This window comes from Sparus aurata, chromosome 8 (genome assembly GCF_900880675.1).
Source record: "Sparus aurata chromosome 8, fSpaAur1.1, whole genome shotgun sequence".
Lineage (NCBI taxonomy): Eukaryota > Metazoa > Chordata > Actinopteri > Spariformes > Sparidae > Sparus > Sparus aurata.
In genome coordinates this window covers 19,936,801-19,962,470 of record NC_044194.1, presented here as the reverse complement: position 1 = coordinate 19,962,470, position 25,670 = coordinate 19,936,801, and the positions used below count along the sequence as shown (strand labels likewise).

The 25,670-nt window shown below is 38.7% G+C and overlaps 2 protein-coding genes and 1 long non-coding RNA gene across 11 annotated transcripts in view; 2 read left to right on the top strand and 1 right to left on the bottom strand.

The window, feature by feature from the left end:
- Positions 1 to 15,276, top strand: part of ap3b2 (adaptor related protein complex 3 subunit beta 2) — a 44,750-nt gene extending 29,474 nt beyond the window's left edge. For 3 of the 9 annotated variants that reach the window (XM_030425382.1, XM_030425381.1, XM_030425378.1), the window contains exons 18-28: positions 2,760 to 2,874; positions 3,966 to 4,146; positions 4,302 to 4,467; positions 4,658 to 4,745; positions 4,948 to 5,057; positions 5,559 to 5,787; positions 5,919 to 6,003; positions 6,317 to 6,414; positions 9,086 to 9,106; positions 11,024 to 11,162; positions 12,327 to 12,661. In XM_030425382.1, the coding sequence (XP_030281242.1) occupies positions 2,760 to 2,874; positions 3,966 to 4,146; positions 4,302 to 4,467; positions 4,658 to 4,745; positions 4,948 to 5,057; positions 5,559 to 5,787; positions 5,919 to 6,003; positions 6,317 to 6,414; positions 9,086 to 9,106; positions 11,024 to 11,162; positions 12,327 to 12,477 (1,383 nt within the window). In that variant the 3' untranslated portion in view covers positions 12,478 to 12,661. Of the gene's footprint in view, positions 1 to 2,044; positions 2,084 to 2,759; positions 2,875 to 3,965; positions 4,147 to 4,301; positions 4,468 to 4,657; positions 4,746 to 4,947; positions 5,058 to 5,558; positions 5,788 to 5,918; positions 6,004 to 6,316; positions 6,415 to 9,085; positions 9,107 to 11,023; positions 11,163 to 12,326 lie in introns of all 9 variants that reach the window. The other 6 variants (XM_030425379.1, XM_030425376.1, XM_030425380.1 and 3 more) reach the window with 4 other exon arrangements.
- Positions 15,277 to 15,911: 635 nt separating this feature from the next.
- sv2 (synaptic vesicle glycoprotein 2) lies at positions 15,912 to 25,556 on the bottom strand. Its single transcript, XM_030425388.1, has 13 exons — positions 25,424 to 25,556; positions 23,896 to 23,994; positions 23,330 to 23,491; positions 23,033 to 23,195; positions 22,366 to 22,487; positions 21,899 to 22,062; positions 21,727 to 21,807; positions 21,261 to 21,359; positions 20,752 to 20,840; positions 20,319 to 20,449; positions 19,334 to 19,429; positions 19,027 to 19,186; positions 15,912 to 17,878 (listed from the first exon to the last, which is right to left on the bottom strand). Exons 1-13 carry the CDS (start codon positions 25,515 to 25,517, stop codon positions 17,695 to 17,697), a joined length of 1,644 nt encoding a protein of 547 aa, XP_030281248.1. The 5' UTR covers positions 25,518 to 25,556; the 3' UTR covers positions 15,912 to 17,694.
- On the top strand, positions 17,524 to 20,161 carry LOC115586383 (uncharacterized). Its single transcript, XR_003984872.1, has 2 exons — positions 17,524 to 17,645; positions 17,731 to 20,161. It is a non-coding gene; the product is annotated as an uncharacterized LOC115586383 (long non-coding RNA).
- Positions 25,557 to 25,670: the final 114 nt, after the last annotated feature.

The window sequence follows — 25,670 nt, the reverse complement described above, 5'->3', positions numbered from 1 at the left end:
AAAAGTAACTCAAAAACACGTAGCATCTCAGTTTCTGAGAAAGGTTTTATGGTCATGATCAAACTGAGTATCCAATCACATCCACTCTTGTTGTGGCTGTGGAAGCTGCAAGGATCAGTGGATCCTCTGAAGTCCCGACCTCTCTGACAGGCTGTCCCTCTGCAAATTATCATCTCCACAGATAGAGGAAGTCATAGACACCAGCGAGGGCCGGATCGGCCTGCTAGGAGACTGGCGAGAGGTGCCCCTCCTCCTCCTCCTCAGTTTGGGAGTGCAGTGGTGTTTGTTTTGATGACTGCTCTCTTTCCTCCTATAGTCTGATGTCTGGTGTCTGCTGTTTATGGTCAAGTCGATAAGATAAGATTGATGAGATTTAACTCCTCAGTGCTGAATCCCAGAATCTGTGTAGATTTATGGAGGATAAATGTGACAGCCATCTGTGTCCCAAATAGAAATGGATAATAGTTTATCCTCCTTGAAATATGTAGACATGAAGATGTAGGATAAAGTTGATGCTAAATCTTCAGACAAAGCTGACTCAGGTCGAAAGGATTAGAGAGCTGAGCTTGACAGCTCATTCTTCATTCAGGAAAAAGCATTTGTTCTGCTCAAAGTCCACTTGCTTGCCTTGCCAACCATACCTCTTCATCAGCAGGTGAAGAAACTGTAGATGTTTAAACTTCCATCAGATTATATGATTACTCCATTATTCTGAGCACTGATCAGGATTTCTCTTCCATGTTGGTTTAGAAGTTGAGATTGACAGTTAATTCTTGACCTTGAAAACCACACAACCACCTTATTTACACTTTCTTTTAAGCCAACAAGGACACTAAGTCAGTGTACAGTTTCATGACAATTTAACAGACTTCATCTGTTAATGATGACCACCTGGGGGGCTTTAATCCAACTGTTTACATTTTCTTGGACAAAACACAAAAGCCTAATGTCCACCAAGCACTGCAGCTCTGTTCAGTTCGTTACGCATGAGAATGGTTCCTTTTGCATTCTCAATATCAGAAGTTGTGGATGGTACCATAAGAACCGCTCCATGCCATTTAGTTTTTATTTTACTGTTCTGTTTAGGTACCTAGCACATTTATCTGAAAGGTTATTCAATAAAAAAAGTTATATTAACTGATTAGACAAAAAGTCAGCATCTTGAGGTAAAGAAGTCATAATGAGTTAAAAATTCAACATTATGAGTTAACTGACTTTTTTGTAGCTCGTAATTATTACTTTTAGCTCATAATTATTACTTTTATCTTATAATTATGACTTTATAACTAATGATTGAGAATTTTTGATCTAATAACTTTTTAACTCATCATTTCCATGACTAACCATGAGAATCTTTTTTCATCAAGCTTAGTTTTTATTGTATTTTTTTTTCTTTAACTGAAATAAAGTACTTTGGATAAAATGTCTGAGGCCCCAGAATGATCAGATAATTAGGAGTAAGTGGACCTGGTTAGTTTATTTATTAGTGGGCCACTGTTTCTTCTTCTGCACCTGGCTGGTCTCACATGAAATTTGTGACACAACTTGTGAATGTGTCACAAATGTTGTTGTGTGATACTGAGTGATGTGATTTCCCTCTGCTGTTCCACCCTTCATGTAGTTCATTTTCATCCATGCTCGTACCACACCTGCTTTACCACTAATGAAGTTTTTTGGTAGATTTTTTAATTGGCATGTATTTGCTTGATGTGTTAGTAAGTGGTGAATGTTAATGTTGACTTTTTTTTAATTTCTTTATTTCAGCATATATTTAAGTATTTACAGTATAATTAAGTTATATTGGAGTGTTTTGATTTTATCAGAGAAAAACAACATTTACCAGCTACCTAACTGCCAGATATTGTGGTAAAAAAAAAAAGTATTTGTTGTCTCTGTGATATCACAAACTGTTCTCACACGTCTTCTTTTTTTAGACCCGGAAACCTTTCTGTGCTTGTTTCTCTTATTTTCCTGACTTTTTTCTTAAACTTTCCTTCCTGTTCTCACCTCCATCCCAATCTTTTTTCTTTTCTACATCTGCCAGGTTTTTACGCTGCTTGAAAGAGTCACAACATTAACGAGTGTGAGTCAGTTAGCGGCAAATAGCCCACCTCCTTGAGCCTCAAACCCATATAGCGGCAAAACCCGAGTGCTTTTTGACACCCTGCCTAACGTAGTCGCTCTCCTGTGCTAAGCTCAGCCAAAGCTTCCTGAAACACAGCACCCTCTTTCTCGGTCTCTACCATTAAAGAAGTGATTCTTTTAGCAGGCTGTGTGGTCCTCTCACATGTCCAGATGCATTAGCAGCCTCGTGGGTTTTGAATGGGGTTTAGAGGATGTCCACACTCATTAGCTGATGGCGTTAGTTAATGAGTTTGGTCACAGAAAGGGCAAGAAACAAAGTGTGTGGGAGGATAGTCACCGTCCTCAAAGACATCACTTCTCTTAATGGAACTGCTCCCTATATCGAAAGAAAACCATTTCTGCAACTGGTCATGAAGGCATCACCTGGTGCTAACATCTATCTGTGCAACAAAAAAAAGACAGACAAAGCATTAGTGCGTGTACTGAATTTGTTCTCTGACTGTCAGATCTAAAAGCAGATCTGATGGCTGGCTTCATTTGGCTGCATCACGCCCAGGCAGAGGCATTCATGGCCATGCTACTGTAATCTGCCTTCGTCTCTGCTTCTGTCTGAGGGGGCTTGTCACTGAAACAAGGCTGACGGCTCACTGTCTGAATTCCTCTTTGTCTGCCAGGTGCCCGAATGGACCAAATGCAGCAGCCGAGAGAAGAGGAAGGAGAAGAAAGTGGAAAAGCCATTCTACTCTGACTCGGAGGGCGAGTCTGGGCCAACGGAGTCAGCTGACAGTGGTAACTTTAGCTGGCTGCTGGCTGTGTTCTTTTACAGTCAACGTCCACCTCAGAACTCTGTGTTGTATTTAAAAGTGGAAGTTTCAATCATAAAATGCAAGTAATTCAAAATCACACTAGTTACTTTCCACAACTGTCAGGTACACACTAATTTTAAGGTCTTTGCTGTATACAATGCTATTAGAATTGTCTACTGAAGTAATATTACTGGTTGTAGTAATAATTGAGTACTTTAGTATTATGTTTGTCTGAGTGAAATAGTCATAGATAGTATGATACTGTCCCTTATTGGGAAAGGGAAGATTTCTTTTGGGAATAGTCTTTTAATAATATTCCATTCAGTATTCAGTGAAAATGAAGTTTTCATTACTAAAATGAGAGATTATAAAGGACAAAGCAAAATCCTGGATGTCAGTATACATTTGACAAGTTGTCAAGTTTTTGTAAAGACTAAAATGACTTAATAATTAAATACAGATTTTCATTGCATTGCATTGTTTATTCTTTTAATATTATTTCTGTGTATTACAATTCCCTCTCCTTTGGCTGCTGTAATGAAGAAATGTCCCCATTTGCGGGACAAATAAAGGAAATTCTGATTCTGATGAATAATTAAATCCTGCATCATTATGCAGCATCGTTGTACAGCTGTAGTACAACATCATCACTCTAATCTCTGTCTTTAGTCCTTTTTGTTTGTGTCTCAAGTACGAAATCTGCAACTGTCATTGGTGCTGATAAATCTATTTTGTTTTAACTTGCTTGCCCCTGGGAAAAAACAGTGTTTCTAGGGAATTGATAATACAAGGGAGAATACAATTTTGATCATTTCATTTGTGAAAGTCAAGGAGAAGAAGTTACTCCAGATTTGAAACTTGTATTACAGTGATATTGAGTCTCAAGAATCGTTGAAAACATAGTTGTCTAATGGTTCATGTGAAGCTCTTGTGTTGTCTGTGGAAGTGCTACTGAACTGTGTGTATGTATGTGTCACCTGATATATGGTGTTTACTGTAACTTGCAATGCATACTTTCATCTCAGTTTTCTGTGTAAATTGAGCTTCTCACCCTCTGATCCTTTTCCCCTTCAGAGTCGGACTCTGCCAGCGGCTCAGAAAGTGGCAGCGGCAGCGAGGAGAGCGCGTCGAGATCAGAGAGCGAAGAGAGTGAGGACGGCTCTGAGTCGGAGGAAGAGGAGGAGGAGGAGGAGGAAGAAAAGGAAAAGAAGAAGAAAAAGAAGGAATTAAAGAAGCCGGTGCAAGAAAGCGAAAGGTAGTACATGCTTCTGTTATGGACACTGCACACATTGTTCTGAAAGCCAAATTGATGGTTATGTCAGATTCAGTATAGTTTGATAGGTAGTTTTATTATACAGCAATCTCAACACTCAACCTAATAAGACCGCTTAATTTGTCTTTCCTTTACAGTGAACAGAGCAGTGAAGAAGAAGAGAGGAAGCACCAGAGGAAGACTAAACAACGTAAGAGCGACTCAGAGTCTGAATCGGACGAGGACGAGGAGAGCGAGTCCGAGAGCAGCCAATCAGAGTCTGAAGAGTCTGAGTCGGAGGCAGAGGTCAAAAAGAAAAAAAAGGTAATGATAATGTATCCCTGTTAAAAAAATAAATAAAATCAGTTACATATCTACATTAGAACAAAGTCTATTTGTTAATATTCTTATCACTGACATGTGAACCAAACCCTGTATTTAGTCTGCCCCACCTGCAAACAGAAACATAAAGACTTCCAGCTATTCATCTAAATTTTCTTTCATCTCCCTCCAGGCAGCTGAATCTAAACCTCCTTCTAAGCCTGTCAAGAAGGAGAGCAAGAAAGAGAAGAAAGAAATGTCTCTGCTCGACCTTGATGATTGTGAGTATTTTCATCTCTGTGAGCTCTATGCTCTGAAAGAGAATATAAAACTAAAGCAAAGTCAGCGTGCAAGGACATTTGCAAACCACGTGATTATTTCTAAAAGTAAAAACTCCGACTTGTTCCCATGAGAGATAATATAACAGAGAGATGAATACAGTCACGGCTGAATCACACTCACATTTCACATCTCTCTTCTCAGTCGAACCTGCTCCTTCTCCTCAAGTCACCCCCGTCAACACCTTCCTGTCAAATAGCCTTGTGACAGACCTGGAGGGATTGTCTCTGTCTGATACTGTGCTCTCTCCGGCAGTAAGTATTCACACATTTCTCATCTTCCTGTTTATTATATTCACTGTATCAGACGACCCGATAGGAACAATTCATGGCTAATTCTAATTAGCCATTCTAACTAAGGAAGATACAATATACACTATCCAACAATCTTGACTTTTGCATCCTCAGTGCTACACTAAAAATACTAAAGATCAAGGTACACATGGAGCCTGGTCCATGTTGGTGGAAAAGAGGTAACTGCCAAACTGAAATGTAGTTTTTGACATGAGTATCCTCTCTGAACTGACAAGAAAACAATATGAAGGATGCCAGTTACAAAAGTCAAAACTCAACCGAATGAGATCCTCATCTCACCTGTAATGACCAGATAATTCTCCCGCATGAAACTGACTTGAACACACCATTAGATGCTGACAGCAGATTAGAAAATGTAGCTTTCATGCTAACGTATATCAACCCTCTCTGTATAATTGGGCATTAGTATCAATGACACTTCATCTTGTCCTCTGCTTACAGACCATTGCTCCCTCCAGTGCACTAAAGAACTACGAGCTGCTGCACCGGATCACAGGGGAGGGTCTGTCGGTGGAATACTGCTTCAGCCGTCAGCCATTCAGCCCCGATGCCAACATGGTGGCAGTGCAGATGCAGTTTACCAACAACGCCACCGCCGACACAAAGAACCTGCACATAGAGGACGTGAAACTGCAGTCTGGGATGAGGGTCAAAGAATTTTCTGAGATTGGTGAGTGACGGGCTGTTGGGACTGAATTTTTCATTCATTCATTTTGTAATTAATCCAGTGTGACAACATGTTTAATCCCAGATCAGAGAGTTGGTGCCTGACTGTGTGTTTCTGTTGTCATGTGTCAATAGAGCTGCTGCCTGCAGGCGAGACGGCCACAGCTGTGATGGGCATTGATTTCTGTGACTCAACACAAGCAGCAAACTTCCAGCTGTGGTGAGATGGATTCTCTGTTTTACAGTTTCAACACCATGCAGTCTTCTAAAAGAAGCACTGAGCGAAAACAGAACTGAGGCTGTAATTGACTATTTCTCATTTATGTGCTGAGTTTTGAAATTGCACTCAGTGTTGGGCTTGTTAGCTCCGCCTGTGTCTGCAGGCCGGTTGTGATAGTTGATCTTACTCATTTTATGTCCTGTATACAGCACAGAGGAAACTGATAAAACATTAATATAAATTCAGAAATTCCTCTGTCCTCCTAGAAAAACAATTATGATTCCTGAATTTGTATTGTCTTTCTCATTTTCAGTACTCACACCAGGAAATTCTTCGTGTCTATTCAGCCGCCAGTTGGTGAGCTGATGAGGCCTGTCTTCCTGACAGAGAACGAGTTTAAAAAGGAGCAAGGTGAGCAATAAATCACTATTTCGGGGAATATAGGACATGTAAACACCATAACTTTACTGCCATTGCATCAAAACAAGTCTATCAGAATACGAAATTGTGCATAAACAGTTGATTTCACATATTTCCTTTCTGACTTCTATCTTTTTTTTCCTATTATTATTTGGCTACTTTTTTTATCATTTCCAGAAAAAACAAGTGTTACATATCTATATCTGGAACATAGCAACCAACAAAGGGAACCCAAACACACTGGACAGACAAGCAGAGGACAGCTAAATGAAAAGTGAGCTCTAATGATAAGAAGCTGAAAACTCCAAATCTATAAAATCCCAAATCCCAAAATAGAAGAAATAAAAGGAGGACAGCAAAACTCAAGAAATCCAAGAACATAGGCAAAAACAAAAACAAAAGTCCAAACCAAAAAGCAAAGTACCAGCATCACGTGGGAGATTGGAATGGAAGACACAGAAATACGAACAGCAGAATCAGGGAAATTGAACAGACAAACTGACAAAGAGAGCAGGAGGCACACAAGCTCTAAACACGAGGGAGGAAAGGATAATTGGAAACAGGTGAAGCACATCAGGGAGGGGCAAACAATCACAAAGGTTGGAAACACGGACAAGCGAAACAAGACGCATGAGGACAGAGTCATTAGAGGCAGTCGTTTCTTTGTGTTAGTTTTCTTGCTAGCAGCAAAAGTATTTTTAAGAGATATTGATCCAGAGTTTATCTGGAATATTGTCCAGATTTAGTTAGATGTTCATCTGCTGGCATGTGCTAGAGTCGGAACATTTTGCAATTCTGAACAGGTATGGGAGTGTCAGGGTTTGTTTAGGTAATTCAGACTTTGGTCAGGTTCAAAAGTCTCTTGAGAGTTATTTTTTGACGAAAGACAGTCTGATGTACACATTCAGTACTGACTATAAACTAGGCCCACTGATAAAAGTACTGTAATTAGGTCAATTGAGGAGGAAACATCTTTATCCTCACATTTTAGAAGGAGATGACAGAACCATCATCACTTTTGTCTTTTCTCATCATCAGCATTTATTTTGAGATTCTGTCCCTGAAGTACATTTTATGTCCGTTATATGTAATAAGACAGGTTAAATCAATGATACAGTCAATTTTTGTGTGTGTTTGTAATTAGAGTAACATTTAGTGTTTGGTTTGTTTTCTTTTATCATTTTTGGTAACAACAGGTTCAGTATGTAGTCAAATGAGTAATCACAGTTTTGCATGATATTTATTTATTACAATGGGAGCCTTCATTGCCTTTTAAATGTTTGCTGCACAATAGTTTCATCTGTGCAGTTAACTGGTTTGTTTCAATACCCACACTTGTGTTAGCCTATGGCTTGTGTAAAGTTATTAAAAGTAGCTCCAGATTTAGCTGTAACACGAAAGTGATGAACACGTTCATTCATCAGTAATTGAAAGCGAATATTTTCTGTACTTGATGTATAATTCAGTGTTTATATTTTGTACTTTTCTTTAAAGGGTAACTCCTCTAATTTTACACTTGAAAGTGTGTTGCAATGCAACTTAACCACTGAGTGACTCTGGTGACACTTTATCAGATTTGTGAAGCTTCCTCGGTAGCCACAAAAGGCTTTACTCTACTTTTTTCTCATGTATGCAGTAGTGCTCCCCAAGACCTTTAAACACACTTTAATGTGTAAAATACCCTTTAAGTGAATGACCAAAGTACTTAACTGGTGAGTTGTGAGAGTTGAAGTCACGCCCCTCCAAGTTTCCCTCATGGGACCTTATTTCAGAAAAACGTAGAAGTGAATTGATGGAAACATCATTTTTCGATCCCATTTGAATTGTGTCATGAACTTCAAATCAAGAAATTCACAGTTTGTCATAAAACTAATGAAATATAAGACTGTGAAAAAATTAAATTATAAAGACTACACAGCTAACAGTCGCGTTAGTGATGTCATCTTGTTGAACGGTCATCAAAACCTACAACTTAAACATTGTAGAGCTGCTCCTCTCACATAACTGTCATTGTCAAAATGACCAGATTTATTGTGATACCACCTTTTATTAGTACCTTTACTGTGCCGAGTTGGCGGCCGTGTAAGTGTTGTTGACCTGTGTTGAGCAAGATGTGGAGTTCACTGAGCAGTTTTACACAAAACTAGATGATATTTTGCTTTAATTACGAGAAGTTCCAGTTTTCTTGACAATGATCATATGTGTGATTCATGACACAGTTCAAGCGGGATTAAAAATATGTCTTTATCCATTTACTACCATACAATGTTTTTTCTGAAATAAGGTTCCATGAGGTCCACAGGAAGGGGCGTGAATACTTCTTCAGAGGAAATGTGTTAGGAGATGTGCCCATCAAGTGTTAGTGAAGTGTACTGTGTGTAGGTACATGTTGGACGAGGGACCTGCCTGTTTACTACCGAGCGGTGCATGAATGTGGACTTGTGGGTATTGTGACAAATCCTTCAGTGTTTACTAACTGTACTAGTCACTTCAAATACACCAACATCCAGTCAGTGTTTGGTAGAGCAGCTTCAGGCAACAGTTAGCAGCATGTTTCTGTTGTATGGTGTTCATTTCCCATCCTGACTAACACTGAGCATAGTGACTCTTTAAACATGTGTCATATCCACGGTTCCTCCCTCTCCGTACTGTCCCCCAATAGAGAAGCTATTACACAATCTAGGTAAGTTGGCTTTGATAGATTTGTTTCCCCCAGCCATCTGTGTGCCCACCTGCCTTATAGCCAACCTCAACCTCACACAGACCCCCCCCACCTCCCACTCCCCCTCCGCTGCCCTCCTCTAACGCCTCCTGCTGAATCCCCCTCCCCTCCTGCCTTGGTAATCAACATTTAACTGCACCTCCAGGTCTGTAGCTTCAGACAGACTCACCTGTACTAACCTGCATCTTATTAAGGCCGCTCACATTCTGCTGCAACAGGAATGACTGGAAATGCTCATCCACTGATCCTGATTCACTCTTCAAGCGCCATGTGCATAAAATTAATAACATGAGGCATCAGAGCAGCACCCGATCATGTGCACTAAACTGCTGATAACCACAGCTGGGAATATGAGGTGTTGTCACAGCGCATTTGTTTGTCTGATGGTTTGTTGTACATTCAAACCTGGTTAGCTTTTTTGTGATTTGCAGGTCAAAAGACGTACGTTTTTTTTAGATGATTTGGATACTATAAAGTATTTTTTCCTAATCCGAATCAACAACAGTCTTCTATCCTACACAAACTGTAAAAACCCCTTGAAACAAGTGTATGACTCATGAAATTGTGTTCTGTAAATAAGTTTTACCTGACTAAAAAATTGTTTTATGTCCCATGAGCCTGAATATGTAAGTTTATACCATTATTCACAAACAAGTCAGTTAAGCTTTTATGTCAGAAAAAATGTATTTATGTTGTGATAATGTGTTTTTCTACTGTCCTATCATGTCAATAATTTCAAAAATCAGATTTATCCAGTGGACAGTCCCCGTAAGCTGAGAACCACTGGATGATTCTATAAAAATTAGAAAATGCTGACAATTACCCATCAAAATTCCTAAAACCCCAAATGATGTTGTGCTTAGAGATATTCACATCACTTCTCACATTTAAAAAGGTAGACTTTTGTTGAAGAATTACATATCAAGTCACTGTCAACTCAACTGGTTTCAATGAGAAGTCTTATTGTACATAAGCTTATGAGAAAGTAACCCTACTTCCCACATGACTTATTACCTCAGTACCGCAACAGTTTCCTAATGAGTTTATGGTGTCAGTTGCTAGTTCCAAATCTTCTTTATTAGAGCATGATATTGGTTAATAAATTATGGTCCCATTTAGAGTTAAATAGAAAATATAGCATTGTACGCTTTTGGGGGCGGCTACCTTGTGATTGACAAGTTGCAACCACTGGGACCTTCTGATAAGGACTGAGGCATAGCTACTAACTGACTGTAACACTTAACTATTAAGTGTATATTGAATTAGGGAAGCTTGGTGGGTAGGCAAATAAGGTTTCTTCTGGCTCTAAAAAAGATTGTGTTTGTAATTAAGACATGTGACAAACCTTCAGTCAGGTTCTTGATGTCTTTTGACCTGCAACAACTCCCAAATCAATGCTCAGCAGGAAGCACCCACTTTCAAATAAGAGTGTTAATTCTTAAAGAATTTCCATGTCGTACTTTCAAACCACACTGAAAACTCACGAGGCATTAAACTGGACTTGGCGCACAAATTTTCCTCTTTATCACTTCAAATTGACCAAAACAATTGCGTCTGTCCTCTACTGTGCTCAGTGGGAAGCATCAGTGTATTCCTCTTTAGGTTTCAGTAGGATTTTGGAATAATTGGTGCACTGTGTGTCCTATAGTACTGTAGGAGATGCGTTAGCCATTTATACGGTATCTGTATATAATACTGTATATGTTTGTAGATGTTAGATAATGATAAAACAGCACGCTGATACTGTACAAGCAGCACCCTGTATCGTTGTATTATCAATAACTGCTTTGCATTTTTTGCGACTCAGATAGTGAAAATAAGCAGCAATTGTTTTTAGGGTTCTCCAGTTTGACCAGTGCTCTGCTGACTCCTCCACAGGTCAGCTGATGGGTATGAATGAGATCACAGAAAAGCTAACTCTGGACATGAAGTGCCGGAACGAACACACCATTGTCCAGAGGGTGACCACCGCCGCAAACCTCAGCAGAGTGCCGTGCGGTTCAGATAAAGAGTGCAGGTGAGAGGGATTCAAATACATATCAGCAGCCCCAAATCTGCTACTTTGGTGTTTATCAGAACTGTGAGTTATGATCCAGAAAGCGTCTGAATGCTGATAAAATCAAGTTTCATCAAAATCTGAGCAAGAGATCCCGTTTCTATTTACAGATCTTATATGTAGTGTTTCCTCTAGTGGTAAAGACTAAAATTCATCCTTAACATGTCAAGAAAAATCCTTAACTGCATTAAGCATTTTGAGATTTGTTTTGTGCTGCATGCCTAAAATACCACCAGAGGTAGATGAGAACATCTTTGTTATTGTGATTTGGTGAATTGACCCGTGTAGGCTAACGGGTGAACGATGTAGGGATAGCTGGATCGAGGACCAACTTTGTCTCACTTTATCAAACGTTTTTTGACTTGCATATATACTGCCCCCAACTGGCCGATCACTGCAGTGGCGTCAGACTTCGCAGAACAGAAAGGCTGCATTTTTCATCATCTTTCTAGGTTTTTTTGGCCAATGGCATGATTTTTAAATGCAATTGTAGCGACCCTTTTTTACCAGTTAACATCAAATGTTAGTAACTCGAGGGCACAATTTTTAGTTTTTTGTTTGGTTTGATTGACAAAATATAAAGATAGAAGGTAAAAGATGTTTAACCACTTTCTTAAAGGTTTAAAAGTTGTAGTTCAAAAGAGTTCAAAAGAAACCTTACCATCATGGGTCTTTCGTAATTATTTGATGTGAACATTTTACTAAATAATAAGAAATATTTTTGTTTTAATATAATCAAAATGTTACTGTTAGATAAGTAATTGCAAAGTTATTTTGGTCATTGGTCCATTTAAATTTATTTTCAGTGCCATGATTAGGCCAGCCATGGTAAGATATTTAAATCAATCTATGTTTTTTTAACTACAGAAGATTTCAACAGATCACACAATACTGAGTGGCCATTTATAAAAGGCTTCATGCACGTTTCTTTACAGCATCATACATAGGTGATTATTTATGTTGCTGTAAACTTCAGATTGTTCTTTATATTGTTTTTTATTTGAAACAAAAAACCTGCTGACACACGTGCATCCCCTTTCATTTCTGCTGCTTCGTCTTTATTTCCGACCTTTGCTGCTTTGACTTCATTCCTCCTGTTCCTCCTCCTGATCATCCTGTCTACAGGTTCGCAGGCAGGACGGTGAGCAGCAGCAGCTTGGTGTTGGTCACCGTGGCGACCAAAGAGGAAGGAGCCGCCCAGCTGACAGTCAACTGTGAGAAAATGGTGATCGGCACAATGCTGGTGAAGGACATCCTCCTGGCTCTGACACAGTGACGTGTGCTCGACTTTGTCGCCCCTGCCCCCTCACACACCGACACCCCTGTCACATATCGTCCGAGACTCATCACACGTGTAGCATCTCCTCCGTTCTCCTGTAAGCAGCGAGGAAGTTCCCAGAATGTTTAATTCCAGTTTGTTGTTTGGTTCAAAAGCCTTCTATGGTTAGAAAGTACTCCTGTATCCACTGAATGCCATGTGATATTTTTGACAATCAGTCATGACTAATGCTGAACCTAATATAGAATCATTCTCTCCCTTCTAAAGTTTATTACATCATTGTCTAAATATACTTCATTTGCAATGAATTTTCCTTCCTTGAGGAGACAATTTGATGAATTGGATTCCAATTTCCGATTCGTAATCAACTCATAAAAGACAGATTTGTGCATCTTTTCTTTGCACAAGGTCCACTTAATGAATGTTTATCAAGCTTCTGGCCTTCCTCAGTTACCAAACTCCAATGTGACTAAACGTAACGAGAATAAAACATTTCCCCGTACATGAACATTTCTATCTGAGTCATGTCAGATAGGCAGTTAGGGTTGCTTAACAATGAAGACAGCAGCTCCCATGATCACACCCTACTTCACAACATCTTTAAACTACATCTTTTCATTTCTGAATTGAGAGATTCTAGCGGCAGAAATTACTGTGTGTTAAACCAAGGTTCAAAAGAAAGATATAAATAGAAGTTAAATAAAATGGCAGTCACAAATACGTTAAAACGATAAAACAGGAGGATCCAAATTACAATATTAGGAGCTGATAAGTCTGGGTCGTTTGTTATGTAGCAGCAGTTGGAAACAGAACACTAGTTGATTGAGAAAAGGTCAAAGTTATTAAGATCCAATGTTATGATCCATTCAATGATATCAACTCTCAAACCACTCAAAACATGACCTCACTCACACACTCCATCTGCAGAGGAAGGCCATCAGATATGGGTTAACATTTTTAAAGACACAACGTTAGTGAACCTTGTGTTGAGAGTTTTTACATAAGGACCCTATTGCTATTCAGAGAAAATAAATTAAGAAGTGATCAAGTTTCACCCATAAACTTTAGAGCTAAGGTTCCCCAGTAAGTTCTTCTTCAAGTGGTTGCACAAATCTGTCACACCAATTTTTTATTTTTAGCTTGTTAGTTATTATCTCTCCAACTATTTAAGATGTAGATTATAGAAGTAGTAGTTTATGAACTCTAGGTATGAATTTCCTTGCTAAAAACACATACAAAGTTAATCCTCATCCACTTATTTGACATTTCTCATTACTTGAATGTAGCATGAAGGCTCAACTGAGACAACAACTACCTATAACAGAACCATTTTGGCACAACAAATGGTGTTAATCAATAACTTAACATTCCCGGGAATAAAGACGGATGTCCATCTCAAATTCTGCGATTTCAGCATTTGGCTAGCTCTCTTAGTGCACATGTTCATTACAGTATGTGGGGCATTTATTAAAACAAACCTGAAGATGTATAAATGTTATTGTATGTATTGCAACCTGTAATACAGTCCTGCTATACGTAAGTAAGGTGTGGTGTGTCTGAGTGTGTGTGTGTGTGTGTGTGTGTGAGTGTGTTTGAGATGACACTCAATATCGATTGACCTGGCGAACATCACCTGTTTTCAAAAATGACTCAAAATGATGCTTGACTTGAAAGCACATCATGAAGCACATCATAACCATTAGTCCACCTGAATATAAGAATTCATCTCTTTGACGACTGTTAATTTTAATGTATTTTTTATTTGAAAAAGCAAAAATGAACATTAATTAATATTCAAACAAATGTGAATTCACCCGAGTTTCCAATGCAAATGTTTTTGGCAAATCTACTGAACATTTGTCATAAAATTCAATTAACGACTGCTTTCATTATTGAATGACCCACAAATTACTTAATACACTACTCGATACACCTTGTAATATGTCAGAAGATATGTTTCTTCTCCAAAACTCAAGATTTCCAGCTTCTTAATGCCATAGAAGTTTAATATAACCAGCAAATATTTACATTTCAGCTGCTGGAACCAGAGATTCGGATTATCAAAATAGCTACTGACGGGTTTTCGCTGCTCCCAATTAATGATTGAAACCTTGCCCCTAACTTTTAATGGATGTTTAAATTAGTTTGAGTTCAACATTGTAGTGTATTTTCTTTCTTAAAGAATACTTATGGATTACAATTGAAATAGTGCTTTTGATAATATTGTGAAAGCATTTTCAAATCGAGTGTTGTCTTGATCTCATTTGTCAGGCAGCACTGTTTTCATGCCTTTTATTATGTTTTGATTTCACGTCAGAGGTCTTGTTGCTTCTCTTTTGTTATGAACCTCATGTGTCCTGTGGCTTCTTACCTTTGACGCATTATTTATTGTTTCTATACTGTTGGAAAATGTAACAGCTGTGTTTTACCAAAGGCGTACAGTCAAACTTCAGCCATCATCATAGGAAACCAAGCAGCAGCGGCAGTGGACGGTTTTATTTTGGCCTTTTTGCGTTGTTTACCTTTGAAGCACTCACACCTGAAATGTCCATTCATCGCAGCAGAGTCATGATGAAGAATGTAAAGAGTGAGAAATTCTACTTTTAATGTAAACATCTACCGAGAATGACACAGCTGGATAAAATTACTCTCTGAATCATAAGTCATGTCTGGCAAATTGTTTTGCTTTCAGATATCCAAAGTATGGTTTATCATACTCTGTGTGTGTTTGTGAAATGTGATCCTGAAGTATTACAAGTTTATTTATTATACAAATAAAAATTACAGATACATTTCCATGCGTCTTCTGTCTCATGACTTCACAAACAATGACCAACAACTGGTGCTGAAGAAAAACAAAACACTAGAGAAGCTGTTTTACTGTCTTTTCGTTAAGGCCGCCGTTAGCTTAACGTTAAGGCCATAAACAGGTAAACAGCTAGCTTGTTTCTGTCTTCCAGCACCTCTTTATTATTATTAATTAACATGTTCTATTTTGTTTTTTTAACCTCTACAAAAATTGGAGCCTATAATAATTAAGTCTGGTTAGATGTTTTAAGCTAAGATAACCCTGTCCTTACGTTAGCTTCTCAGCCAACATCCAGCAAGCAGCATTACAATTTTATTTATTATACAAATAAAAATTACAGTCAAATTTTTTCTCTTATCTGTCTTGTGGCCTGAAAAACAGTGACAAACCACTGGTACTGGAAGAAAAGTGAACACAAAAAGAGCTCAAATGACTGGCAGTTTGAGTAACAGTGGAAAAGAGGAAGATGTTGTAATATATGGAAGAGAATTACCAGAATGCCTTCTTGAAAAATGGAAACATTTCAGGGGACATCCTCATTTTCTGCTAGTTTTGAGGAACTACCTTACTCGAGTATTTCAATTTTTCCCTTCAACTGCAGACATTTCAGAGGGAATTCCTGTACGTCTTACTACATTTTATTTGACAGCTGCAGTCTTCAGATTCAGAACTTACATGAACAAAACATAAAAGCTAGCTCATGATTACATACATGTGTGATTTTTCACATCAATTGAGGATTGAGGGTCAAACGTTCTCTACTTACACATTTACAATCAGCCACAGGGGAGAATTTACTTTTATATACGTGTACTTTTCCTCTCGATTTACTAATAATACTCACAGCATTTAAGACATCGAGTGCAGGACTTTTTCATCTCTCTTTAAGTGTTGTACTTTTATTAAAGATTTCTCCCTCTGGTCTGCAGTAAAACCTGATATGATACAACACCAAAACACACACAGCTGTCATTAAAAATGAGAGTTTATTAAAAAAAAAAAAGAAAAGAAATGTGGTCACAAGATGTTTTGAAATGTGTTTTAAAACATAAAGTCTTATAGACTCACAGATGTGAAGTTCATCTGTTCTTGTTATGGACTGTAGTGATTGTCATCTGAAGTTTGAAATCTTTGGTCTCTTAAAGGAATGAACTGTAACTGTACTTGTTTGTACAGGAAAAATCAAGATGGGTACAGGGCAGAGCTGCAACAATTTATTAATCAATTAGTTGATCAAAAGACAGAAGTTGCAAACTATTTTGATATTTTTTCCAATTAAAATAATGTCAATTTGCAGGTTTAAGCTTCTTAAATTTAAGGGTTTCATCCCAGAAATCACAGAAACAACTCAAAGGCACTCTCATTAAATGATTTAAATACATTTATTGTCACAGTGTGGTCATGATTGACCTTAAAAACAAACTCTGAAATGCATTAGTTTGTTTTTAAGGTCTAACATGACCACATTGTAACAAAAGGAGGGTTAGGGTTAGGGTTTTTGATTTATGTGAGGATTTTCTCCTTTCCTATGACATTTATGATATCAAAACTAGAGCCTTTTTTTTGGAATGTTAGTTGGACATGGGAAGCAATAAGAAAAGGTCACTTTTAATTTGGTAAATGGTTAATCAACTAATCATGAAAACAACCTGCAGATGAATTTATAACAATTATTGCAGCCCTGATACAGAATGACACTTTCACAGTGAAAATGAACCTGTGTTGCATAGATGTACACATGCAGGAAAGGACACTTTCCTTTTTTTTTTTACAGGCATTTGCTAATATATACAAAGGCTTTTACTTGGTAAACTACAAAGTAAACAGATCCTGTAGCAAAGATGTTGAATGTAGTATATCTTAAGTCAGAGAAATGCAAAATAAAAAGCCTTAAACACCCTTCTTGATCTGTCTGTGTTTATGATGACAGAAACAAGGACGCTTCTGTTAATGAGGCCCCTCATCAGCTTCTACTCAAATCACTGATTATCATCCAGAAACTCAACAGCATGTTCTACTTTTTTGACTGAGCAGAGAAGATTTTTGTTGGCTTTAGAGATAAACTTTTTAAAGGTGTCCTTGACAGTTCTGAAGGATATTTTCCTCACAAGCTCACAATCTACACACTGGTACAACTGCGTTTATTTTCCTCCATGCTCACTTTCCTGAATAACAATCCTTGGAAGGTGCAGAAAGCCATCTGTCCTCTCTACATTGTTGGCATTTAAAACGAGGCACCGTAAAAAAAAAGGCACAGAGAGACGACAGAAGGCACAGGATTCAAACATCCTCCGGGAGCAGAAACGGGAGATATAAAGGCAGCGATCCTGCAGTCTGCGTCCATGAAGACATTAAGGTATGTTTTCTAATAATTTATAAATCTAACATGAAGTGATGCTGAGTCACTAGGTGAGCTCCGTCTGTTTGGTTTGTGGAAGCAGAAGAGCCACCAGTCCCCCAGTCAGCAGCAGAGCCGACACCATCAGGACCGGCACGGCGCAGTTTGTGTCCACCAACTTTCCGAAGACGACGTTACCCGTGATCGCTGCCACTCGGCCCACACCTGTGAAGAAACCGAGGGCAGAGGACCTGACAGAAGAGGAGAAGCAGCAGGACGTGTGAGCAGCAGAAACAGGACGTAACCTCACACTTTCTCCAGAACTGTGATTTTAACATGTGACGGCTGACCAAACTGAATCATATGAACCTTCTACCTGTCCCTGCCCACTGATGTTATCAAGGCTGAGGAAAAGAAAAAAGTAAAGAAAAGGGGGCGACTACATTACTAGCACAAACATAAAGGATGAGGGTAGGATTTAAGCAGAGTTCCACAAAAGCACTAGACGGGTTGTCTACAAGTGTCAGATACTCAAATTTTGTATTTTTAGGCCTTTTCATGATCATTTTTAACCAAATTTAAGACAGCTTTTTAGACAAATCCTCTTTTTCTTATTCAAGCATCACAAATAACTATAAAGAAGTATAAATATAGTAGTATGTTCAGAGATCTGCTGTAGATGTAGGAATATTTTCAGTAAAAAAAACAAAACAACAATATTAGGTTCAGTGACAAAGATTTGTAACAATAAAAAAAAGATGAATTCAAACAGATGTTTCTGGTAATTAAGAACCCACAAGTTCAAATTTAAAACTATTTTAAATGAACAATATTTACTTTCTGCCACTTCAATCAAATCAAAAACAGAAGACAACGGTCGCGTGAGATCGTGGGAGTTGGCATCTTCGCTGTTAAAACAATAACTGCTTATGAAAATCTATTTCACATGACTCAGACTCAGGTTTATGTTTATATATATATATCTTTCTAAAAATTATTTTAAGACACTTAAGGACCTGCAGACACCCTGCTATAAGTACCAAAAACAAGGACATTAAACTGACTTTCTAAATGTTGCCCTTTAACGATAGATCCAAACCTTTGTGTGACTCCTAATCACAGTTTACATCCTGCTCAACACATCAGCTGTAAGTTTACCAATTTAAGGGGTTTCTGGTGGTCTGATGAGGTAAAATGTATCAAGGACTAACACGGCAAAAATAAGATAGAAAAAATAAAAATAGTGCAAAGATATCATTAGTTTTTTCCTTTCTCATCGCACAGATGTATTACAGGACCCGTTTGTGTGTAATCCTCAGGTTGGAAAGAACTTAGTATCCAAGTGTTTAAACGTCCAAATCTATTCCACAGTCAGTTTAAAAGAGTTTTAAAAATGTACCGTAGCTGTGTTGGGTAGAGCTCCGTTCCCACTACGTCGAGGGCGTTCCAGGTGATCACCGACACGCCGCTGAAGACACACGACAGGACCAGACTCTGGACTTTGGTCTGGATCACGTAGATGAGGAAGACGGTCAGACTGGACAACAGCAGGCTGCCAGCTGGAGATGCAACAAAGAGGTGAGACATCACTTAAGGATTTAAGGTGTGAAAGTGGCTTGTTTTATAGATCCACACTTATTGGCAGCGGGGCTTACTGGAAGTGAGAAAACAGACATTAACAGCAGTCAGTAATTCATCTGACTCACACAGTAGAGCTTTTCCTCCCGTGCTGTCCATCATCAGAATGGTGAAGATGTTTCCTGGTAAGTTTGACACAGCAATGACGAAGCCCTCCATATACACTGCCAATGAGGGACACAGCAGGAGAGCAGAGTGAGGACAGGAAGATAAAAAGTCTTCGTGGTCTGGAGCCTATCCCATCATGCAGTTTGGTCGGACACAACCAATAATGCTGCATTTTACAGGTCTTGAATAGAATGATGTAATTATAGGGGAACAAGAAAGAAGAGATCAATTTTAATTATTATCATCAATCAATTACTGAAAACTTGTTCTTCCTAAAATCTGTTGACCAGATAAGTCTCTGCAGTTCATTTGAATTATTTTTTTTTTATTTAATTGTCAAAAAAAAAAAAGGGCCTTTTTATATGGCTTTAATGACAGTACAGATGAAGGCATGACAGGAAACAGGATGAGAGAGGGGGAGTGACACGCAGCAAAGGGGCCGCTGCAGCGAGGACAAAGCCTCTGTACATGGGACACCCGCTCTACCAACTGAACTAAACGGCGCCCCACATTTGAATTATTCAAATGAAAGTGTGTCTCTCGAACACTGCTGCTATTTGTTGTTATCAGTTTGCTGCAAGGTGTTTCCAGTTTCCAGTAATATTGGCCCTATTTTTTTAAAATGTTGGGGTGTAAATGACTTAGTCAGTAAAATGCCTCAGCTAGCTGCTGCAAAACAAACTGCAATGGCTGCAGCGTAATCCTTGGCACATCTTCGACCATCAAAGAATGTGGCAGAGATCGTTATTCCAAGTGTCTGACAACATTAAAAAGACCTTTTTGTTGAAGAGTGTGATCCTGATCTTGATTTTCAAACATATCTTCTTCTGTCAATGAGCTAAACATCTGTCGTTTTAGTATAGTTCTGTGTTTACCGACTGGAGGCAAAAGTACAAAAAAAAAGAAAATCAGAAGAATTCATTATTTTCCGTCACAGAGACACACCTGCTGTCTTGACCGGGTAGCAGCTTTGGTTGTGGAGCAAAGACGGCAGGGAAACGTTGGCACAGGGTGAGCCGCCGCCGCTCTCCATTCTCTCAAACAGCTCCGGAAACCACATCCACAGCCCGTAGTAACTACACACACACGCACACATTAAAACATTTACATAAGAAGTAAAAAGGGATGTTAAACTGAACCTACGTGCATAAGTCCTGCACTGAGACTGCATTAGTTTGATAAAAAGAGACAAGTTGTTAGGGATAAAAAAAATATTTCCAGCAGTTGTTTTCAGTTAAGGAACAGGATTTCTGGTTGTTGAAGATAAAATGGTTATCTGTTACTGCCTCCTGCACACATCAGTGGGGTCAGAGCACTGGACTTACACACAATTACAGAATAAAATCGGTATGTGGGGCCTTCACATTGGATTTCTCACCCGAAGGAGATACAGTAGAAGATGACGAGCAGAACGAGGCTTCTGGATCTGAGTGGACCTTTAAACATCTGTTTGATTGGCAACAAGCCCTGCAAGCAGAACCAAAGAAGTATATATACAATTACATAAAAAAGAACATTTTAATTAGCAACAATAAAAGGATAACTCATAATTAAAAACATATCAATTAATGTGAGAATGTGCTAAACTATAACACAATAACTGCCACTTTAAAGACTTTCAGGTGCTTTATGCCAAATGGACACAATGTTTTTTACACAAATTAAATAATATCACCATGTATAATTCACAAGAGGGACAAAACTGTTCAGAATTTGCAGAAGATGGCATTTCACAAAGTTTATAAAGTATCTCTGAATGCAACAAGAGTCTAGGAACTTTCTCCAAAGACGACAAAATAAATTACCAATATTGGTTAATGTTTACTATATCTTGTTTCATCCCTTCTGATGTCCCATCAGAGCTTTGTCGGGCTTTGAGACATTTACCTTTTTCAAAATATGAACGAGTCTCCCTCTTCGGGAACCCCGAGTTCTGGTCTCCTCAGGTTTCCCTCTTGGCTTGGAGCTTGTACACAGACTAAATTTCTTGAAATAAAAAGTTAAACATGAGAGTCGTAACTATAGAACATTATACTTGAGATTGAAAAGAAGAAAGAAAAGAAGGAATTGTTTAGAGAACTTGAACAAACCACATACAAATTATTTGTATGTTTCATGACATACATATTGATTTCACATTTTGCACTTTCTCTGTTTCTTCAAGTTCATCTCTTTCTTGTCTTTGTATTGTGCTCATTGTCTTTGTTTATCTTGGGTTCAATTTCTTCATTTTATTTGCTGTTTTATTATTTGTCATAAACATATTTATCATTGTCACCACTTCACTGTGTTTTATGTCTAATGAAGCTAAACATCTAAATTGTGAACACCAAACTATGACAAAGAATCGTACCGGAAAATCTTTTCCTTTTCCCCACATGTTCAGCTCAAACATCACTTTAAAGACATGGATCGCCTCTTTCTCTCGGGCAGCCTGACAAAGACAAAGACAAAAATCTCAAAGGCAGTTTGAAAAAATTTTAATTCAGCTTTCAAACACGAGCGCGAGTCTGGCTTTTACATACCTCCATGAGGAACTTGGGGCTTTCAGGCATGAGCAGTCTAAAGATGAGGGCCGAGGTGAGGCTGGGGACAGAGCAGAGCATCACAAACAGTCTCCAGCTCTGAAAGTTTAGAGAGCCCAGAGAGAAATGTATCGAAGTTCTTGGAATAACCATCCAGGCCAGACCTGCAAACAGACAGTCGCTCGTCAATGAACACATGGAGTGATTTTTTTAAATATAAGCTGTGTGCTTTTTGTCTTATTTTGATAGTGTCAAGGAACAATGACAAGGAAATTCAGCAGTTTTAGCTACATGTTAGCATGCCAACTTTAGCAAGCTAAATCATGCTAACATGCAGAATACTACACTGAATGCCAGCATGTAACTGGTGATTTTCATAAAACCTGTGGCTGCTGCACTTTTTTTTTTATATATATATTTTTTTTCATATATATTCTTTTATTAATGGGAGTCATGCAACTTCCCACCTGCGGCAAGGATGTTTCCTGCCATCCAGAAGGTGGCCAGAGCGCTGATCATCGCACCTCTCTTCAGACGGGGCATGAACTCTGAGAAGTAGGAGAAGATCACAGGGATTGACCCGCCAACCCTGCAGAGGAAGAGAAAACAGCTTTTAGTCTTGAGCTGTCCACGACTTAGGAGAGGAAATCGCTAGCGGACAATGTGAGTAAGAGGTACAATAAGTAAGAATTAATATCAAGACATACAAAAAGGTGCAGCATATCACCACAACAAATGCTAATTGCCGCTAACTGTATACTTTTTATGCGGCCATGTCTGTAGCTTCTATTAGCTAGTTAGCTCAGTTAGCCATGCAGCTAGCCAAACTACCAGGTGAGCGTTGGTGCTTACACCTCTGGGAGAAAGAGGTTTTCAGGGCTGGGGCTAACCGGTTAGCATGCAAACTTCAGTGGATATCTCTGCAACACAATAAATAGATATATCTGACATAATGTCAACACACACCTAAAGGGATTTAAACCATTTTTGTGATTTTCTTTGTCCCAAAATGAAGCAACATCTGCGTGTTGTGGGGATAAAATCTATGGCCGGTTGTTTTTTGTGTACTTAAGTCAGTGTGCGTCTGTCAGCGAAATGACTTCATGTAAACAGAAAGTGTAAAAATATGCTCACCCGATGCCGCTGATGAACCTCATCAGCAGGAAGAGCCAGAACCACGGAGCCAAGCTGGCCAGACCTCCAAACACCCCGTTGATAGTCAGGGATACAACCAAGACCCTGCAACGCCCCCTCTGGTCAGCCAAGTATCCCCACAGGTAGCCGCCCATCATCATTCCTAGAAAAACAGAAAATGACTGTAACAAGACAATAATATAATTGTTTGTTTCTACAATAGGTTCAGTCGTTTCTCGCTGAGCTTCTGCTCTGAAATGTCAAAATCTGATTTTTTTTTTAATGATTGTGATTCACCGAGGAAAATACTGGCAGTCAGCAGTCCCATGTCTGAGGAGCTCAACGATAGATCGCAGCGCGCTGTTGGCAGGAGAAAAGACACACACAGGATCTCCACAGCGTCGCTGGCATTGGCCCAACCACACACCACCAACAGCAGCCAGTGGAACAAACCAAACCCTGGGAGCAAAAGCAGAACAAACAGTGGACAGACAAAGAGAGGCGTTATCTGTTAGAGAATCACCTGGTGTCTTTGTTGACCTATTTCAGACAATGAATGAGGCTGAATTCTTTCACAATAATGAAATTCTATTTTTTTCATGTCATGTCATCTATGTATCTATTTTATAACACTGTGTTTCTATAAAGCTTCATTTTAATAGAATATGAAAAAAACCACATTATTTTTGGAGCATGTAGATGAGGCATTATTCAGCTGAAGCAACCATTTTAAATTTTATTAGCCAATAGGTTGAATGGGATGTGCAGAAGCAGTTCAAAGTAAGATATCAGATTCCTCCAAACTGGCTTTGTTTTTTGTTTTTTTCCTTGAAACAAAAATTTCAGACACAGCTAAAACTTACCTGCTTCCTCCACTGCCTCCTCATAAGTGAGTCTTCTCTGTGCGCCCGCGGCAGCATCACGTGTGATGTTTGAGGCCCTCCTCTCGAAAATAATTTCACCTTAAAAGAAGCACAAAAAACACAATTAACTGAGAAAACCACTTGATTAAGTCCAGGTCTGCAACTCTCAATTTTCTTTTCTAATTGTTAATCAATTAATCTGCTGATTATAATTTTTTTGTCTGTAAAACCTTAGAAGTAATACCATTACAATTTAGTAATATCTCAGTCCAAGAACAAAGTCACAAAATCAATTTATTACAGTATAAAGTACAATATTTGCATCCAAAATGTACGCAAGTGGAAGTATAAAGGAGCTGAAAATCGAAATACTCACATTCACATACCTCAGAATTATACTTAAGTACAGTGCTTGAGTAAATGTATCCCAGTTACATCCTATCACTAGGGAAATAATGTCAGGATTACTGAAGAGTATTCTTTAGACTTGTCGTGTCTGTATAGTAAACTAAAAAGTAGGAGGGAAAAAATGGAGAAACTCAGGTAAGGAACAACTTCTTAAAAAAAACTAAAAGCTGTACTAAAATACAGTAACTGAATAAATGTACTTTATTACATTCCATCACTGTAGCTACACAAGGTGAGGACCACTGAAGTGTATTCTTATAGCTTGACGTGCGTCTGTTTTGTAAACTAATAAGATGCATAACATGGAAATACTCAAGCAAAGTAGAAGTACCTCAACACTGTATTCAAGTACAGTACCTGAGTAAATGTTCTCTAGCTAAATAAACAGTAAATTAATATATACATACATAAGGATAAATACATACATTATTAATACTCAAGTAATGTACAAGTACCTCGAAAGTTTACTAGTAACAGTCACATCAAGCTAAAAAAAATATCCGTCAGTACTCTGAAGTACCTTATTTTGCCTAATTGATGGCATGTAACTAAGTACATTTACATAATACATAAGTAACATTTTGAGGTACTTGTACATTATGTGAGTATTTCCATTTTTTGGCAACTTTTCAGTTTAATAAACAGACACATAGCGAGCTGCAGAATACCGGGTTGGCCATCCTCACCTTATTAACTACAGGGTTGAAATTTTTCCTAATATTTACTTAAGTACAGTACTTAGTATAATCTAAAAAGGTACGTGGACTTTATTTGAGTATTTCCATTTTAGGCCACCTTTGTCTGCGAGAACAGCCATATGGCAATCTGCAGAATACTATCCGCTCGTCCTCGCCTCGTTTATCTAACGTTACAGTGACGGGATGTTAACACATGTGATGGGAAATACTCAAGTAAAGTTCAAGCACCTCGAAAACTGCACAGTGCTTGAGTAAATGCACTCAGTGACGTTCCACCACTGTATCCACAAAACGTGCGAACTACTGAAGCATATTCTTCAGCTCACTGTGTCTGTTTAGTAGAGCGAAAAGTAGCCCGAAAAATGAAAATACTGCAGTAAAGTACGGGTGTGTGAAGGTGCCTGAGGTGCACAGCTCTCTACCTTCATCTGAGTCCGGCTCGCGCGGCTCCAGGTAGTCACAGGTGAGAAGCGGCTCGCGCGCCTCCGTGTCTCCGGTATGCACGTGACGAGACATTCCCACAGTCGGACGTGTCTAATATGGCCACAGAGCTGTAGAGCTACAGTAACTACTCTGCTGCAGCCCTGTCCAGGTCCATATCACTGCCTCCGCCGCTGCATCTGTCTCATGACCGCAACGCCCGGTTGCTAGCTAACACACTGAAGCTAA

What these genes read in the sequence shown, in the direction of transcription:
- sv2 (XM_030425388.1), bottom strand. Translation starts at nt 25,517, where the DNA reads ATGTCTCGTCACGTGCATACCGGAGACACGGAGGCGCGCGAGCCGCTT. An exon ending in CGAGCCGGACTCAGATGAAG is followed by an intron (nt 23,995 to 25,423) that starts GTAGAGAGCTGT and finishes GCTTCTTTTAAG; the next exon opens with GTGAAATTATTTTCGAGAGG. An exon ending in GAAAAGGAAAAGATTTTCCG is followed by an intron (nt 21,360 to 21,726) that starts GTACGATTCTTT and finishes TTTTATTTCAAG; the next exon opens with AAATTTAGTCTGTGTACAAG.